Below are 17,475 nucleotides of genomic sequence, written 5' to 3' on the forward strand. Positions count from 1 at the left end.
TTCTGTTCCCTCCCAGCCACCCCTGATCCTCCCATGTGACCTCCACGTGTCTCCTGTGCTCCCCGATTCTCCTATATCCCCCCTGCCCCCCAATTTTCCCATTTCCTCCCACCTCCCATTTTGCCCTCCATATCCCCTCCCCACCTCCCCAGTCTCCCTATGACCCCCCTATACACCCTCTGAACCTCCCAGGTCCTTCCCTTACCTTCCTGTGTCCCACCCCCCATGTGCCATCCCCAACCCTCTCATGTTCCCCCCCCATTTCCCCCTATCTCCTCCCATATCTCTCTCTGTCCCCCCCATGTTCTCCCTTGACCACCCCATGTCCCCCCAGGTCATCCCCGGTTCTTCAACCAGCTTTTCTCAGGGCTGGACCACCACGCCCTGGCTGGACGGTTCCTCACCGAGACCCTCAACACGAGCCCGTGAGCTCCCGACACCCCCAGATGGGGGCTGGCATGTGGGGGGACTCCCCCTTCCCCCAGATCCACTCACGAGGAGCCCCTGGTGCTGATGGAATGGGAGGTGCTGGGGGGAGGATTTTGGGGGTGTTGAGGAGCCCAGATGAGAGGGACCTCCAAAACTCTGTCCTGACTCCCTTGATCTAGCCCCCAGTGCTGGTGCTGATGGAGGGGGAGTTCTGGGGAGAGGGTTTTGGGTGCTGTGTTTTGGGGTGCTGAGGCTCTGTGGGGAGGTGTTTGGGGTTCTGAGGTTTTTGGTGGAGGGGAACCCTCTGACTGCTGCTGGGCCCTTCCAGATACACATATGAGGTGGCCCCGGTGCTGGTGCTGATGGAGGAGCAGGTCCTGGCCAAGCTCCGAGAACTCGTCGGGTGGAGCAGCGGTGATGGGATCTTTGCTCCCGGTATCCCAGACCCTTCCTGAGGGTTATCCCTGTCCACCCTCTGCCCCTGGCAGCCTGTCCATGGTGCCCCAGGGATGACATAGAGGTCCCTGTCCCTGGGCAGGGGGCTCTATGTCCAACATGTTGGCCATGAATGTGGCGCGATTCCAGCGTTTCCCAGAGAGCCGGAGCAGAGGGAACTGGGGCCTGCCTCGCTTGGGCCTGTTTGCATCCCAGGAGGTGGGAGTGGGGGGTTCCAGGTCACCCCAAAACCTGATCCTCAGGATCATCTTAATTTGGATCCATGAGGTCACCCCAAACCTGGTCCCTGGGGTCATCCCAAATGCGGCCCCTGAAGTCACACTGAACCTGATCCCTGGGATTCCCCCCCAAAACCTGATCCAGAGGTTCACCTGGGGTCATCCCAAAACCTGATCCTAGTGTCACCCCAAAGCTGATCCTTGGAGGTTGCCCTAAACCTGATCTATAGGGTCACCCCAAGTCTGGTCCCTGAGATTACCCAAAATCTGGGGTTACCCCAAGTCTGGTCCCTGAGGTTACTCAAAATCTGGTTCCTGGGTCCCCCCAATCCTGGTCCTATTTTCCTGTCCAGAGCCATTATTCCATCCTAAAAGGAGCTGCTCTCCTGGGAATTGGCACAGACAATGTTCACCTGGTGCGGACAGATGAGAGGTGGGTGCTGGGAGGTCCTGGGGGGCCCCAGGTCAAGGGGTCCCTCCTTGTCTCCATCCCTCTCCCTTCCCCTCAGGGGGAAGATGATCCCAGAAGAGCTGGAGAAGGAGATCCAGAGGGTGAAAGCTGAGGTCAGGAGAAGCTGCACCCCCCCGTGTCCCCAAAGTCTGTCAAACTCCCTAGTGCATCCTCAGTATTCCCAATGGCCTTCACAGTATTCCCAATGGCCTTCAATGTCCATGTATCCCCCTCTAAGTCCCCAAAGCCTCTCCAGTGTTCTCAAAGCCATTTCCATGTCCACAAAACCCCCTCATGTTCCCCCAATATCTCCCCAAATAACCTGAATCTCCTCCAATTCCCCCCTCCCATCCTTTCAACTCTCCAATGCACCCAATGTCCCCTGTCCTCCCAGGCCTCCTGTCCCCCCTTAAAGTCCTCTATCTGCCCCAAAGTCCTCTGAATCCTGTTTCTTGCACCCCAATGTCCCCCAGTATCCTCCGATCCCCCCAGTCTACCTCCTGAGCCTCCTCAAAGTCCCCCCAAATGCCCACCCAGAGCTCAGAGCCCCTTCTTTTTCTGTGCCACCATCCTGGCCACCTTTGACCCTCTGTGCCCCGCTGTCCTCTATTGCCCAAATCCCCCCAAGCCTTCCTAGGTCAACCAAAACCCCTCCAGATCCCCTTCAATCACCCCCAAAGCTTGCCCAAATGCTCCCTCAGGACTCAGACCCCCTTCTTTGTCTGTGCCACCATCCTGGCTACCTTCAACCCTCTGTGTCCCCCTGTCCCCCAAATCCCCCTCAAGCCTCCCCAGGTCCCCCCCAAACCCCCTCAGATCCTCTGCAAATCCCCCAAATGTCTCTCAAATAGCCCCCCCCAGGACATGGAGCCCCTTTGTCTGTGCCACCATCCTGGCCACCTTCAACTCCCTGTACCCCACTGCCTTCTACCCCCTTCCATGCCTCCTGCACCCCCCAACACCCCCAGACCCCTCCCTAATGCTCCCCAGGGCTCAGAGCCCCTCTTCGTGTGTGCCACAAGTGGCACCACTGTCCTGGGTGCCTTCGACCCGCTGGACGCCATCGCCGACGTCTGTGCCCGCCATGGGCTGTGGCTGCATGTGGATGTGAGTTCAGGGGGGTCTCTGGTTGTGGGGTGCCTGAGGATCCCCTTATGGGTGCTGATCCCACTTTCCCTGCAGGCAGCATGGGGGGGCAGTGCCCTCCTCTCCCCCCAACTCCGTCACCTTCTTGCTGGCATCCACAGGTGTGTCCCTCCCCCTGCCCCCAAAAAAGGCTCCCATGCTTCCCCCTCCGAGTATTTGGGGATGCCCTTTTCCCCACAGGGCCTCCCCAAACTCTGCTGTTTTTCCCCCACCAGAGCTGACTCAGTGACCTGGAACCCCCACAAGCTGTTGATGGTGGGGTTGCAGTGCTCAGCATTCCTGCTCCGTGACAGCTCTGTAGGTGCCCCCCATCTTGAATTCCTGCCTCTGGGATGCCTCCCTGGGCCCCCTCATTAATTTTGGTGCCCCCTGCCCCTCCCAGGGGCTCCTGCAGCGCTGCCACGGTGTGGGGGCCTCGTACCTGTTCCAGCGGGACAAGTTCTATGACGTGTCCCTGGACACAGGGGACAAGAGCCCCCAGTGTGGCCGCCGTGCTGACGGCCTCAAGCTCTGGATCCTCTGGAAAGCCGTGGGAACCCAGGGACTGGGACAGCGTGTGGAGCGGGCATTTGCTGCTACTCGGTGAGCCCTGGGATCGGGGGGACCCTCCACCTCTCAAACTGGGCTTCACCCCTTTTTTCCCCCCAGGTATCTATTGGAGCAGGTGAAGAGGAGGGAGGGATTCCAGCTGGTGACAGAGGTAGGGATGATGCTAGAATATGGGATGTGGACACCCAAGAGTCCTGGAGGCTGGAATGCCACAGGTCTGAATCGTCCTGGAGGTTTAACTCCCAGGGGATTAATCCTGAAGATTTGAATCCACAAGGTTTAAATCCTAGAGTTTTCAATCCCAGAGGCTGAAATGTCAGATATTTGAATTGTCCCAGAAGTTAAAATCTTGGAGGTTTAAATCCCTGAGGACAAATCCCAGAAGTTTAAATCCTAGAGTCTGAAATCCTGCAGATTGGAATTCCAGAGGTTTAAATAACCCCAGGGGTTGAAATCCCAGAGGTTTAAATCCTGGAGGTTTTAAATCATTCTCTAGAAGTTTGAATCCCTGAGGATTAACCCCAGTGGCTGAAACCCTGGAGATTTAAATCCTCAAATTTAAATCCCAGAGATTTAAATAATACTGGAGTTTTAAATCATCTTGGAAGATTCCCTTTTGGAGTTTTAAATCCTGGAGGATTAAATCCTGCAGGTTCCAGTCCCAGACAATTACATACACATGGCTGAATTCCTGGAGTTCCGATTCCCCATCAAATTCTGGGAATTGGGTGATTGGCCATGATCTTCCTCTTCCTCTCCCTGCAGCCGGAATTCATCAACCTCTGCTTCTGGTTCATCCCACCCAGCCTGCGGGGCCAGGAAAGCTCTCCGGAATTCTGGGACAAACTGGGAAAGGTGAGCTCAGAATTCCAAATTCCCCTCCACGACAGCCCTCCAAATCCCGCAAAAAAATCACCCAAAAATAAAACCAAAATCCTCCTGAAATTGTGCTTCCCCCTAGGTGGCCCCAGCCATCAAGGAAAAGATGATCCGGAGGGGCTCCATGATGGTGGGATACCAACCTCATGGATCCCGGGTCAACTTTTTCCGACAAATTATCACCAATCCTGCTGTCACCCGCCAGGACCTGGATTTCTTCCTGGATGAGATCCAGGAATTGGGATGGGATTTGTGAGCACTCCCAAAAACTCCAATGAAAGACCCCCAAACCTGCCCACCATCCCTGAGGAAGAGGGGAGCATAGTCTTGATTATCTCCCCATATCCCAAAATGGAAATGTCCCCAAAATTCCACACTTATGGAATAAACCAGCATTTTATGGTCCTGATCTGATAATAATTGAACTCCCTGACCCAAAATGGGGTTTGGGGTGTAGGGGGCGGTCCCTGAATTCCCCTGGAAGCTCCGGAGGAGGTTGTGGATTCTGGAATCAGGATGTTGTGGCCTTGTGACTCTCTTGAAATTCCCATGACTTCTTGAAGCTACAGAGGTTGGAATTTGTATGGAAGGGGATCTGTCAGCACCTGGAAAACTCTTGGGAGAGTACCGCAAAACTTGCTGCCTCCATCCCTGAGGAAGTGGAGCAGAGCCTAGACTTTCTTCTGGAATTTTTAAATCAGGAATAAATCAACGCTTGATCCCAAAATTCCACATTCATGGAATAAAACAGTATTTAATGGTCCCAATTTTACATTAATTTGATATCACACCACTCTCCCCACAGAATGGGGTTTGAAGATCCCTCAGTCCCCCTGGAGGCTCTGGAGGAAGTCGAGAATTCCAGGATTAAGCCGGGCGTGCTCAAGGCAGGATAGGAGCCGGGACACCGTGGCCTCCTGTCGCTCCCGCCGCCACCACTCCCGCAGCATCTCAAAATTCCAGAGGACGGGATTGCCGGGATTTTCCTCCTGGATCTGCTCAAGCCGGCTCTGCTCCAGCCCTAGATGCAGAATTCCTACTTCCTGCCACTCTTTTCCCAATCTTTTGGCGACTAGCATCAATTCCTTCTCTGTCAAGCGCCGGGGATTCATAGGTGGAGCTGGAATCCCACCAGGAAGATGTCCTGAAGAGGGGTCCCCCCTCACCTTGGGGGTGTCCCCGTTAGGCTCCCAGGCAGTTTCCTCCGGGATTTGCTCTTCCAGGGGCAGCTGGAAGCGCTGGATGAGGTCGAGGCGGCCAAGCTGCCGCAGGAACCCGGCGGTTACACGCAGGGAATTCCCCGGGAAACGCTGGAGGAGGATGCGGCACAACTCAGGGCGCGATGCTGAGTGCAAAAGCCCGGCAGGAACCTGCCCTTCCATCAGGAACTTGAGGGTCTCAAATTGCTCCTCCGGGAGAGCTTGGTGCACCTCCAGCAGCGTCCCCCGCTCGTCCTTTGCCATCAGGGCAAAAAATCTCACAGGGAAGTAGGGCCACTCCTGGGACGCAACGGTTGGGAGAGAGGGGTCACCACGCAGCCCAAAAAGTGGAGAAAAAAGAGGGCCACCCCTGGGCCCCAAAAATTCGGGGTGGGGGTGTAAAGGGGTCACTTTGTGCTCCACAAACTGGAGGTAGATGGGTCACCGAGGTGCCCCCGGTGTCCCCACCCTGCCTCGGGACTGAGCCCTTCCAGTGTCCCCCTAGAGCACCCCATCCCGCCCTTACACTCCCAAGTGTCACGCCAGTGCCCCCACTCTGTCCTGGCTCCCCACGATGTCCCTCCCGATGTCCCCGCCGTGTGGCTACTGCCCTTTGTTCCGGGTCCCCACGGTCTCGCGGTGCCCTCGGTGCCCCCCTAGCCCGGATCCCCACCGTTCTTCCCCCCAAGACCCCGTTCTCTCCCGCGCCCCCGCCCCGCTCTCACCGCGCTGTGCTCCCGCCAAGGCGGTTCCGCGCTGGGGAGCGGCGGAGCGGCCCCGGCCGGGGGGCGTGGCCTCTGCTCCCGCCACAGCGGCTGCCGTGGCAACGGGGGCGGGGCTTGGTTTGAAGGGATGGGGCGCGTCCTGCCCGGGGCGCGCCTCCACTTGAAGGGGCGCGGCCTGGGGCCGTCCGTGGCGGGCTCCGGGAATCGTTTGGGAGGTTCGGGGGCGGTTCGGGGGTGTGGAGAGTGAGTCCCCCAATAATCTTCGATCCGCTCCCCAATCCTTCAGTCACTTCCAGTACCCCCAAGTCTCTCAGTCCCCCCCAGTAACCCACAATCCCTCAAACCTCCGGTATTCCCCAGTCACTCCCATTAACCCCCAATCCCCTGGTGCCCCCAGTTCTTCCAGTGGTCCAGTCCCTCCCAGTATTCTCCAGTCCCTCCATTCACCCAGTTCCCCCCAGTAAACCTGAGTAACCCCTCCGTAATCTCTGCAATTCCACAGTCCCTCTCTGCAGTATCCCCCAGCACCCCCCGGTCCTCCAGCATCCTCCAGTACCACCCAGGCCCACTAATGTCCCCCTAATTCCCCAGTCTCCCCATTTCCCCAGTTCTCCCAGTACTTCCCAATCCTCCCATTAACCTCCAGTTTCCCCAGCCCACACAGACTCCCCCAATTCCCCATCCTCTCCATTATCACTGACACCCCAATATCCCCCAGTCACTGCAGTGACCCCAGTATCGCCCAATCCCCCAGTAGCCCCCATATCGCCGTGTATCCCCCAAACTCCCCAGCGTCCCTGAACCACAACCTCCCTAAAATATCCCCCCCACAGTGTTCCCCCAAACCAGACTGACCTGGACACCCCCCCCTCGACTCCCTCAAGTCCACCTCACCACTCATGGTGGGAGGTCCTTATTGTCCCTCCCTAATTTTTTTGGGGGGTGGGCGCCTTCCCGGGGGAGGGTTTTTTGGGGGGGAGGGGCGCCCTGGGCGGACGCGGGGGGTGTTGGAGGCGTGCTCTTTTCCATGGGAAGCTGAACTCACCCCTCGCAAGGTTCCTGATGTCAGTTTTTCAGAGGCATTTGGCCGGCCGAGTTCTAGGAGGGGGCAGCTTGGGTCCGGGAGGAATCCTGCTCTGTTCGTAATTCTCAGAGGCAGAATCCTGCTTGCGGCCACGGGTCCCTGGACACGAACGGCAGCCCTTTTCCATGGGAAAGAAAACTCACTCCCTCCAGGATCCTGAGGTCAGCTGGTCAGAGGCGTTTGGCACTACAGGTACAGCCCAAATTCTAGGTACGGGCAGCTTGTGTCCGTGAGGAATCCTGCTCCATCCGTAATTATCGGAGGCAGAAGCCTGCTCGCGGCCCCTGGACATGAACAGCTGCCCTTTTTCTGTGGGAATGAAAACTCATCCCCCAGGTTCCTGATGGCAGTTTGTCAGGCGTTTGGCACTCCAAGGAGAGCCCAGGTTATAGGTGGGAGCAGCTTGTGTCCGGGAGGAATCCTGTTCTGTTTGTAATTTTCGGAGGCAGAAGCCCGCTTCAGGCCACTGGGGTCCTGGACACAAATTGCATCCCTTTTCCATGGGAAAGAAAACTCACCCCCCCCCCCCCCCAGGTTCCTGATGTCCGTTTGTCAGAGGTATTTGGCACTTCAAGGGCAGCCCAACTTTTGGATGGGGGAAGCAAGGCACGACAGTATTTCTGGGGCAGACAAAGGGCTGGGCAGGGGATGGAATCACACAGCAGGGTCTTTCTTCCCCTCTCTGCAAGGTGCAGCACCTCCAGGCGTGACCAGCTGTTTTCCGAGGATCAACCAGTGCATACCTGCAGAGGGAGCTCCTATTCCAGGGGGTCCAATGGGGTCTTCTTGAGTGTTCCTCCCGGAACCACGTTTAGAGCACCGAACAGGGGCTGGGAAGCAGCTGCATGCACCCAGGCATGGAGCACTGCTTCAAGAAAATGCCGAGGGAAACCCCTTAATCCAATGGGAAGCACCTGAGCAGGCAGGGCAGCATGCGGGGTCCCAGGGGAGAGCTTTTCAACTTTCCCCTTTTATCTTGTCAGTCCCTTGACAGGGGGACTTTATAGCATTCCCTGAAAAGAGAGGGTTTATTAGGAGAAAAGGGGGCTAAATTGAGGGGAAAAAATTTTCCTTTTCCAGAATTGTGTGTGTTCAAATTGTGGGGAAATCCACTTTCCTTGCAATTTTATTTGTCTCAGTGCAAGGAAGGTCTGCCTTTTCTATGCTTTTAGGAGCATTAATTGACAGGGAATCCCCTTTTTCCATTATTTTCCAATTTAAATGGAATGGGAAAACCTTGGCCATGCTTTTTCATGGGTTTGAATTAAGAGTAACTCCCCCCCTTTCATTGTCCTAGGGTTTAAACTGATGGTGAAGCCCAGCTGTCCCTCATTTTTAAGGGTTTGGATTGAGAGGAAACCCCCCTTTTTCCATCACTGGAGATTTAAAGTGAGGAAAACCCCTATCTCCCCAGTATTTTAGGGGATTAAATTATAGGGGGGAGCTATTTATTTGACATTGCATTAGTTTAAGTGGAGGTAACTGCCCCATTTCCTCATTTTAAGGGATTCACTTAAAGGAAGCTCTGCCTTTTTTAGCATTTTAAGGGTTTAAAACTGCATTTCAGGGCACTTCTGCTCATGCCCCAGGAGCAAATATCTCAGATGAAAGTGAGCCTGGCATGTATATAACAGTAACACCACCCGGGAGCGTATTATTTTTCTTATTTTTACTTATAATAGAGATATACTATATTTATAATACAGATAAGAGGTCATCGTACACCATTCATATCATTACTATTCTTCTCCATTCTACTTAGTCACATGTAGAGTACTGCTTAGTGGTCATTAAGGAATAATTATGTAAGTTAACAACAAATTGTCCAATTTACCTAGCTCTACTACCAAAACAAAGTTTTATTTCTTACCAGTTTTCTGCCTTTTTGCTTAAAGTATTTGTAGCAAAAAAGAAAGTATTGCTCTTTCACAGAAGAAGTTTAGGGTTATAGTTTTCTTCTGTATGAAGCCCTTTATTCACCTTGAAATTAAGTCAGAGGAGCCAAACAGCTGCATCTCATCTGCAGGCTTTTATACCTTGTGGGATTTGTCTCCTCCCTTTTCCTGGGTACGGTGGGAATGAGAGGTGGGCCCAATTAGGGGTATATTGACCCCAGCCTTTGCTAAGGGGCTTCATTCCCTCTTTGGGATCACCTGGGGTAAGAGCTCTCCTCTCATTTCAGTGAAGAGGTTTTTTTGGTTTATCCCAGCTTGTTTTTAGCAGATGCTTTTTAGCATCTAAAGCAACAAAGGCTTTGAAGAGACTGTAAAGAAAAGGGTATTGTACACAGGGAGTATTTAAATTAATGATTTTGGGTTGTGTGTTTAGGGGTGTTAAGGTGCTTTTGTAATTTCTGGTGGTTTTGTTGTTGTTTTTTGGGGGGGGGTTTATTTTATTTTTATTTTTTTTGTAGTGCAGCTTCTTGAAATTCTAAGTTGTGTTGATTATGACACTTCAGATTTTTTTCAGCAGATTCATCATGTCACAAAAGGGATCTGCCCAGTGTCAAAGATAATGTTTGAAATTAAGGCTTTAGAGGAGTAAGTTGAGAATTGCGACCAGGAGAGGGAGGGTGAGTGGGGCACCTGGTTAGGAGTTACTGTTGGGTGGGTTTGAAGGCAGCACAGTGGGAAATGGTGTCCATTTGAGGACCCCCTAAGGCTTTTCACAACCACAGTAGATGCATTTCCACATTTCACAGCACACAAGTGTATCCACAGAAATGGCTCAAAGAAATGCCACATAACTTTGCCTCTCACTAACCCAGTTGTGAATCATAGTAACAGCCATCATCTTAGACTCTAGGACCTAGGCACACTTAGGAGAAGGCAGGTAGCCAACTTGTTGGCATTGAGCCCATATGCCACTAAACTCATCTATTGCTTTTGGTTTTCTTTCTTATAGGTGACTAAGAGGCTAACCAGCAATCATAGCACCTTCCAAGGCAGACTCATTTCAGGTCTAACATGGATTCATGTTGCTGTCATCCAAAAGGTAAGTCGGGGGCCATGGCCTGGAGATAGGATGATAATAGGATAGCAGGTTGGAAATTCTTGGGACAGGTTTGAAAACTAACAAAGGGGAAAGGGATATCCTTTAAGGGGCCTCTTAGGACAGCTAAAGGAAATGGCTCTACTTTGATTGCTGGTGAAGGGTGTGCAGCGCAAAGCAGTTCCAGTCTGTCCAGTCTGTGTTGTGTTGTCTAGTGTGTCTTTGGGATCCCTCAGATCAGATATCTCTGCCTTTTCCCCCGGAGGATCTTATCACAACCATCAGCCATCATCTCTAAATTCCTGAACGTTCATGTTTCTTGGCACCACGTCAGTATTGTTTGTTCCTTTTCATTCTTTTTCACAGCCACGTGCTGTAACATTGTGGGACTTTGTTGTGGTTTTAAAGCATTAGCTAAAAAATCACTAGAAAACTTACTCATTTCTTGCTGTGAGATATGGATTAGAAGAAGAAGAAAACAGACTTAAAACTTAAAAGGAATAAAGAAAGTTATTAACAAAACTACAAGAAAAAAAAAACCAGGATAAAACTTGCAGAAATCCTTTTTCCCCACTACCCAACCGTTCTCTTGTTCACATGACAACATAGAGGCAAAAGAACCTGGTGGTTAAAATAGTCTTAACTTTGCTATCGTCTTTTCATCAGTCTTTGTAGAGAAAAAGACTCTTATCTTCTGCCCAGCTATGGAGTTTCTCACAAGAAAACCATTTTCTTATGGCTTTCTATTTTTCTGATGCCAGCTGTCATCAGTTCTTTCCTCCCATTTCACACCACTCTGAGGTGTGTTTTTTGGGCCATGAAGTCAAGGGGTGTCATTTTAAGGATGAGTTATTCAAAAGCAAAAGTTCTCTTCATCTATCTCTGTGAGTATTTCTGGAAAAAGAAATTTTCTCCTTGTCTCTTAAAGGCCACAAATTTTCAACAGCTCTCACTTCTCTGTTTCTGCTTCCAGCATCATGTAAGATCACAACTACTTCACCATTTACTCAGCTTTATCAATGAATTACTTTTTCTCCAATCCACACTTTGGAATACTCTATTACCCCCAGAGTACTCTCTCATGAATTAAAGGAGTTTTTCAGAACATTATTGTCCATCTCCATAGCTTTAACAAAAGAATATTTCAGCTTATTAAAGCATCTCCTTATTTCTCTCCCCATCTGAAGCTTAATTCCTTTCTTCACTGTCTTTGATAGTTTATGTTGTCTCTTTACCTGTTGATCACTTTTTCTTGCCTTCTTCCTGGCAAAAGGATTGAATCTGCAAGTTTCGTCTGGGTGGGAAAGGGGTTAAAATCTTGCTCAAGCTGTAGGTGTCCATGCTGCCAGGTTTCAGCTCAGTGGTGCTTAGAGCTGGGGGCCCCCCTGGGAAAAGCTTCAGCCACCCCGGAGGCTTCCCAGGAGGCTGCAGCAGAGCCTGGCCTGGGCCTGGGGGAAACCCCGCAGGCCCCATCTCCTGCCCGGGGACCGCACGCCCAGCCCAGCCCCTGCCCGGGATGCACGGCCTGGGGAGTGCATGGGAGCCAGATGGAGTTCTGCTACCTTTCAAAGCCGGAAACAAAAAGACAAAGAAATTCCCGGGCTTAGGTCTTAAGGTGGTGTTCAAAGGTTGATCTCACTTTTCAATGGTCAAAATTACTGTCAATTTTCAGAAATGGCCAGTTATTGGCCAGGAGAAAAACTCCCATCAGCCTCCAGCAGCTTTAACTTCCTCAGGTGTTTCTCTTTGTTTTCTTCTATCACAGACTTGTAAGATTGTATGGATATGAGGAGCATTCTAAATGTAGAATGTAGATCTTGATCATCGTGACCAACAGTTATTTTAACAGGTCACTCTGTTGAAGTCTTTTATTTAGCTCCTTAGAGCCTCCTCCATCCACCATTGCCATACCATTGGCCATCTCTTTTGGTGTTGTCTTGCTCCTTGGCGTTATTCTTTTTGCTGGGATCCCTTTTTCTACTATCCTTGTGTCATACTCTTTGTAGTGTAATATGTTGTTAGTGTTTAGCCTGGAACTGCTCTGTCCTGTGGAATAGATTGAGGGGTAGATGGAGTAGAAGGAAGACTTTACAGGTAATGTTTTGTTTTGCTTAGCCACCAGAGCCACACCTCAGACAGAGTGACTGTGGCTGGTCTGTCCAGAGTCGGGCAGAGACAGCGGGAGCAGTACAGAGGTGTCTCACAGTTTTCTAGTCATTTGTCTTAATGCCCGCTGTTGTGTGACTCTAGGCAGTTTGCTTTGAGAAATGAGAACTTTGGAAAGGTTGTTTTCCCTGTGCATCTGAGTGACTTTGACAAACCCAGTATGAATTCAGGAAGCCAGAGGAATATGGCAACAAGGTGGGTTGGCACCCCAAGTCTGAGCTATGGCCTGACTTTCTTCTCTATGTTTCCCTTATTGTTCAGCTTTTCACTTAATTTTGAAGATGGAAAGCGTTTGGCACAGCTGAGTATTGGCACCAGGGGGGACCATGACCGGATGAGTACCGGCAATCAAGATGAGTATAGATTCCAGCACAGAACCAAATGCTACCAGAATTGTTGTAGTAGCAATGAAACTGTAAGCAGCCTTTGGGTTTTTGTGTTTTACAGGTGGCCTGCACTATTTAAACTGCCAGTCCACTATGACCAAGCCTCTTGCAGAAGGAGGTCGCATTCAAGTGGTTTCAGATGGAAGCTACCTTGGCAACGCTTTTGGACCCTGAGTCACTACATGCCTTTCCATTTTGTTTCGCCCCTTCTCCCCATGAATTCAGTCATTGTTTGGCTTTTCAGGGGAGGCATAAATGGTGGCTATATTACAGCATTTTTCTTTGTCCTCATTTTTAGGAAGTAAAGCTGGATATCTGCAGTCAAGGTCAAGTGGGTAAGGTGAGCAGTGACTGGTAGACAGACTGAGTTGTTATTGCTTGGGTGCCACATTCTGGTGCAACTCTAAGCATCCATTGTCATCTGTGTTTTAGGAGGTCCACTGGTATTAGGCCAAGGCCCCCTCACCAACTGGCCAACAGACCTGGTTCACCACTCTTGTGAGCCCTCTGGAAGAATTACAGAGCTCTGTGATGAAGCCTTTACATTTCCCATTTGAAGGTACCATCTGGGTAGCCTTTGGGAACCACTGAGGAGTTGCAGCAAGTTGGGGATGTTGAGAGAAGGAGTGAGGGTCTGCTCAAATTTCAGCGATGCCTCGTATCCTAATCTCCTCTTAACGCAGGCATACACTGTGACATGGACATCAGCCTCCAAGTGTGGCTGAAGCGTACAGCCTGAGGACCCGGGCATTCTCAGGAGACAGCGAGTAGCTGAATTGTTGGGTTTTGGCTGATGTGCTGCTAAGATCACACATTGATGTTTGATTTTCTTTATTGTAGCTGACTAAGAGACAGCAGCCTGATGCTGGCAGGAACTTTTCAGACATTGAGGCAGACTTCTTTTGCACATAATGTGGATTTGCATCCCCAGATATCCCAGAGATAAGTCAAGGGCTATGACCCACAGAGTGGATAAAAGCCGGGTGCCGAGAGGGATTTTTGAGTCAGCTTTGGAGATGGGGATGTCCCAGAAATAGCCCCTTATGCCACATAAAGGGAAAGTCTCACTTCTGATCACAATGCAGAGGTGCACATGACAGAGCACCTCTGGGTGTCTGTTGTGTCCCGGGGTATGTTGTGTCAGTTGTCTATTGTGCATTCTGTGTGTTTTGGGCATGCTGTGTTGCACATCTCTTGCTCTGGCCCTTTGAGGGGCCTGTTGGAAACCCTGGCATCATTCTTGGCATCTCCAATTTCCTTGGCCTGGTGCTGATTCCATTGAACCTTTGACTCGGGAGCTCGGACAGGCATTGGAATCGCATCCCTCTTAAGAAGCACCTGGTCAGACATCTTTTAAGGTCTTGTCCTGAGCTGCTCTATTGACAGCTCTACACAGCAACAATCCATTATAGTGGGTTAGGACTTATACCAATGCAAAGATAGGCAGAGGATTCTGATTATACGATTCTCAGGCATCCATCTTTGTGATTCTTGGAGTAAGTTGTTCTGTTAGCATCTTCCTCCTCCAGGGTTCTCTGAGCCTCTTTGGCTCACTGTTGGTCTCACTTCCGTCATCTCATTCCACATCCTCTAGGTCTTCGAGGTAATTTTTCTTGCCGAGAGATTTTTCTCCCTGTCGTGTCCCCTCATTTATCATCCTGTGTGTCACAGGTATCTGCATGTATTTGGCCCAGAGCTGCTCTGCCCTGCTGCATAGCCTCACATAGGTGTAAAAGGACAAGTTCTGGGCCCTTGAAATGTGTAATGTGTGATGTAGTTGGACTCTAGATGGTATTCTAGATTGACACAAGATTTCTGGATCTGTTCAGTTATCCTGCTGAACCTTGACTTAACTTTCTTTCAGATGCAGATGGTTTAAATCAGTGGCAGAGTGCCTCATCCAGTCTGAGAGGGTTCCCCCAACAAGGTCAGTCACCATTTGTCTTTGCAGTGGCAGCATTAATGGTGACTATGTTGCAGCATTGTTCCTTGTCTTTATTTCTAGGAAGTAAAGCTGGATAGCAGCAGTCAAGGTCAAGTGGGCAAGGTGAGCAGTGACTGGTGGACAGACTGAGTTGTTATTGCTCGGGTCTCAATTTTTGGTGCAATTGTAATCATCCCCTGTTGTTTTTTTTTTTATTTTAGATGGTCCACTTACCAAATATCCTGGCCCAGGATGCCAGAGTCCAGGTGGGTGCAAGCTTAAGGTATAGGCATGGTGTCCTGGTTTAGGGCAAATTTAGGAGAGAACCTCCAAATGTTTTTTGCCTGAGGAGCCGGCCTTCCAGCCTGGAGCTATCGCCATGGTCACCCGGCAGTCATCGCTTCCTTCTCTAGGCCTACTGAGCTTCTTGAGCATCACCTTAACAGCTTTGGCACTAACTTTTTCTAGGGAGTTATGTTTCATTATCATGTGCCATTACCATAGGGACTTAATTCCTTGGGCATCATCAGCCTCTGGCTCATCTTGCGCTAGGAATCTTGGGTCCATGAGGTGAAACTGCCAGGCAGTTTCAACTTGCATCTCTTATGTAGTCTGTGTCTGTTATGTTGTTTGTGTCCATTGTCTTCTGTGTCATAGAGCTTCGTTACCTCTCAATGCCTTAAGGGCATCATTCCAGGCTGTATCACCTGTACTCTTCTAGCATATTTTCCGAGATCACACTTATTCTGGAATTTTTTACCTTTTTACTTTTTGAGACTGGAGGAACTACACGAGATGTTCTCATCCATCTTCCTTCTCAGCTTTGGTACTGCCTTCTCTTCATGTGCCATTCTCTTGGACTTCTGTAGGGAAAGTATTAGGCCCATTTCAGTGAGGGTGACCATAGTAGTTCCACAGGTTCCATCATCTCAAAGCATATGGGGCTGGAGAGGTAATATTTTAGAGAGTTATCTCAAGCCCTCACTTCTATTGTACCTATGCTGGCTTGTGTTGTATATGCTTACATTGTATGTACCTATCTTGTGACAATTGTGCTTGGAGCTGCCCTGCCGTGCACATAGTCACTGTTAGGTAGAACAGTTCTAAAACTTTGAAGTTCATCTCTTTTTCTATGGGGTATCTGATAGAAAATTTATGAGCCCAGGGTAGAGCTAAGTCCTAGCTGTGAAACAATCACTTGCTGACCATCTTCTATCATCCCACAGGTCTCCAAGGTGGATTTGTGTTGCTCTATTAGGAACGGCAGGGAATGAACAACACAGACTCTCTAGGGAGTCGATCAGGAGAATGTCTCGTAGTTTATTACTTCAGCTCTGTTTTATAGACTGATATGTGGAAAGTACAGAAAGAAAACTCTTATTGGTTAGTAAACTACTACATTACCATCATTGGTCAGTGGTGCACACTACCCCCTGACTTTCTCCTGCAAAGAAAACAAGAGACAGACAACAACATCTGCAAGGCTGTTCTATGTCTTTGAGGATTGTTTGGAATCCTCCCATGAATTTCTTGGGCTAGCTTCTCAGGCAGGACTAAGAGAGCTATCCAGCCTGTAATTTCTACAGGCTCTCTGTTTCAGAGTTAGACACAGATTTGTAGTCCACAGATTTAGAGTCCACAGATTTGTACCTCTGCAATTGCTGATGCTACCAATTTTCTGAGAATCTACCATTTGATGTTGAGGAGCAGCAGCCAGAAGATGTGTTGAAGCATCTTGTTTAGTGTAGTGTTTCAAGTAAGGGTTGCAGTCATTGTGTAAGCTAGAAGATGTGTGACTGCATGTAAGCATGTGTTTCTGTCTGTGTCTGCTTGTGTGTGAGTGTGCATGTGTGCTGACTGGTTCTAATCTTTTGTTATGATTTTTGCCTTTCAAGTTTAAAAACTCATTTTTAAATTTAGAATAAATCCTTCCAGGGGTGATTTTTTTTCCCCAAGTTGGGATTTTTTTTCCTTGGTCCTGGTCAGTGTGTCGGGTGATGTTCACTGCCAATGTTTGGGTGTGGACCACTGTCCCAGGACCTGGGTTTTTGTCAGGCAGGACAATTTTTTTTGGGACTCCCAGGAACCATGTTCCTGAGGAGTGCCAATGGCTGGGTCGTTAACGGAGTGGTTGAGATGAGAGCGACAGTGAGTTTGTGTGACAGCTGAAGCTGGCCTCTGTGGTCAATGAGTATTGTGTTTTCTGCGTGCTCCTTCTGTTTTGGATTTCCAGTAACAATAAAACAAAATGTAATGAACTGTTGCTGTATTTTATATATTGGTAAAGGTCTGTCTGCACAAACCAGCCTCTGGGATAAGTCGCAATATTAAAGGCTAAAATCTTTGAAACTTGCCTGCAGAAGAGAGAGTAAAGCAAAACAATATCCCTTGTGTGTAGGGGAAAATATGTAAACTTGTGTGTGTTAGCCAATAGTAGCTTGCTCTGCCCACAGACCCTGTAGAACCCTATAAAAGGTGTGCTAAAGATAGAAATAAATGGCATTCACAATTACTTCTGTGAAGACTGGTGAATAGCTCGGGGTCTTTCAACATCTGGCGCTCTGACCAGGGACACCCCTGTGGGCAGAGGGGCTTTGGAGTCAGCGGAGTGGATCTGGGCGTTAGACATCACGGGCTTGGATAGGCAGCCTGAGCGCGGTGAGACGTGGTGCGGTAGGACGTGGAAATTCAGGCTGCTGGGGGGGGGGCCCAGGCAGGCAAGGGCGTGGTAGAAGGGTCGCAACCTTCCCCCTTGCGGGTTGCCGTCAGCATGGATGTGGAATTTGCGGCGGCAGATAAACTGCTTCTCTGCATCCTCGTTAAACGAGGCTAAGCAGCCTAGGAAAAGGTCCTGGATATGCTCATTATATGG

General features: G+C 50.1%; 1 protein-coding gene and 1 long non-coding RNA gene across 5 annotated transcripts in view; both read left to right on the top strand.

The window, feature by feature from the left end:
- CSAD (cysteine sulfinic acid decarboxylase) overlaps positions 1-5,616 on the top strand; it is a 7,414-nt gene extending 1,798 nt beyond the window's left edge. For 3 of the 4 annotated variants that reach the window (XM_015652045.2, XM_015652046.2, XM_015652047.2), the window contains exons 4-15: positions 335-425; positions 758-864; positions 968-1,083; positions 1,457-1,536; positions 1,613-1,667; positions 2,545-2,661; positions 2,737-2,801; positions 2,916-2,997; positions 3,083-3,282; positions 3,349-3,400; positions 4,015-4,104; positions 4,211-4,542. In XM_015652045.2, the coding sequence (XP_015507531.1) occupies positions 335-425; positions 758-864; positions 968-1,083; positions 1,457-1,536; positions 1,613-1,667; positions 2,545-2,661; positions 2,737-2,801; positions 2,916-2,997; positions 3,083-3,282; positions 3,349-3,400; positions 4,015-4,104; positions 4,211-4,384 (1,229 nt within the window). In that variant the 3' untranslated portion in view covers positions 4,385-4,542. Of the gene's footprint in view, positions 1-334; positions 426-757; positions 865-967; positions 1,084-1,456; positions 1,537-1,612; positions 1,668-2,544; positions 2,662-2,736; positions 2,802-2,915; positions 2,998-3,082; positions 3,283-3,348; positions 3,401-4,014; positions 4,105-4,210; positions 4,543-4,933 lie in introns of those variants that run through there. The other variant, XM_015652048.3, reaches the window with a different exon arrangement.
- A 1,624-nt stretch (positions 5,617-7,240) lies between these two features.
- Positions 7,241-16,877, top strand: LOC107215684. The gene is made up of 8 exons (XR_001525198.3): positions 7,241-7,328; positions 10,041-10,130; positions 12,555-13,019; positions 13,112-13,238; positions 14,544-14,606; positions 14,685-14,726; positions 14,825-14,869; positions 15,830-16,877. It is a non-coding gene; the product is annotated as an uncharacterized LOC107215684 (long non-coding RNA).
- Positions 16,878-17,475: the final 598 nt, after the last annotated feature.

Source organism: Parus major, linkage group LGE22 (genome assembly GCF_001522545.3).
Source record: "Parus major isolate Abel linkage group LGE22, Parus_major1.1, whole genome shotgun sequence".
NCBI lineage: Eukaryota > Metazoa > Chordata > Aves > Passeriformes > Paridae > Parus > Parus major.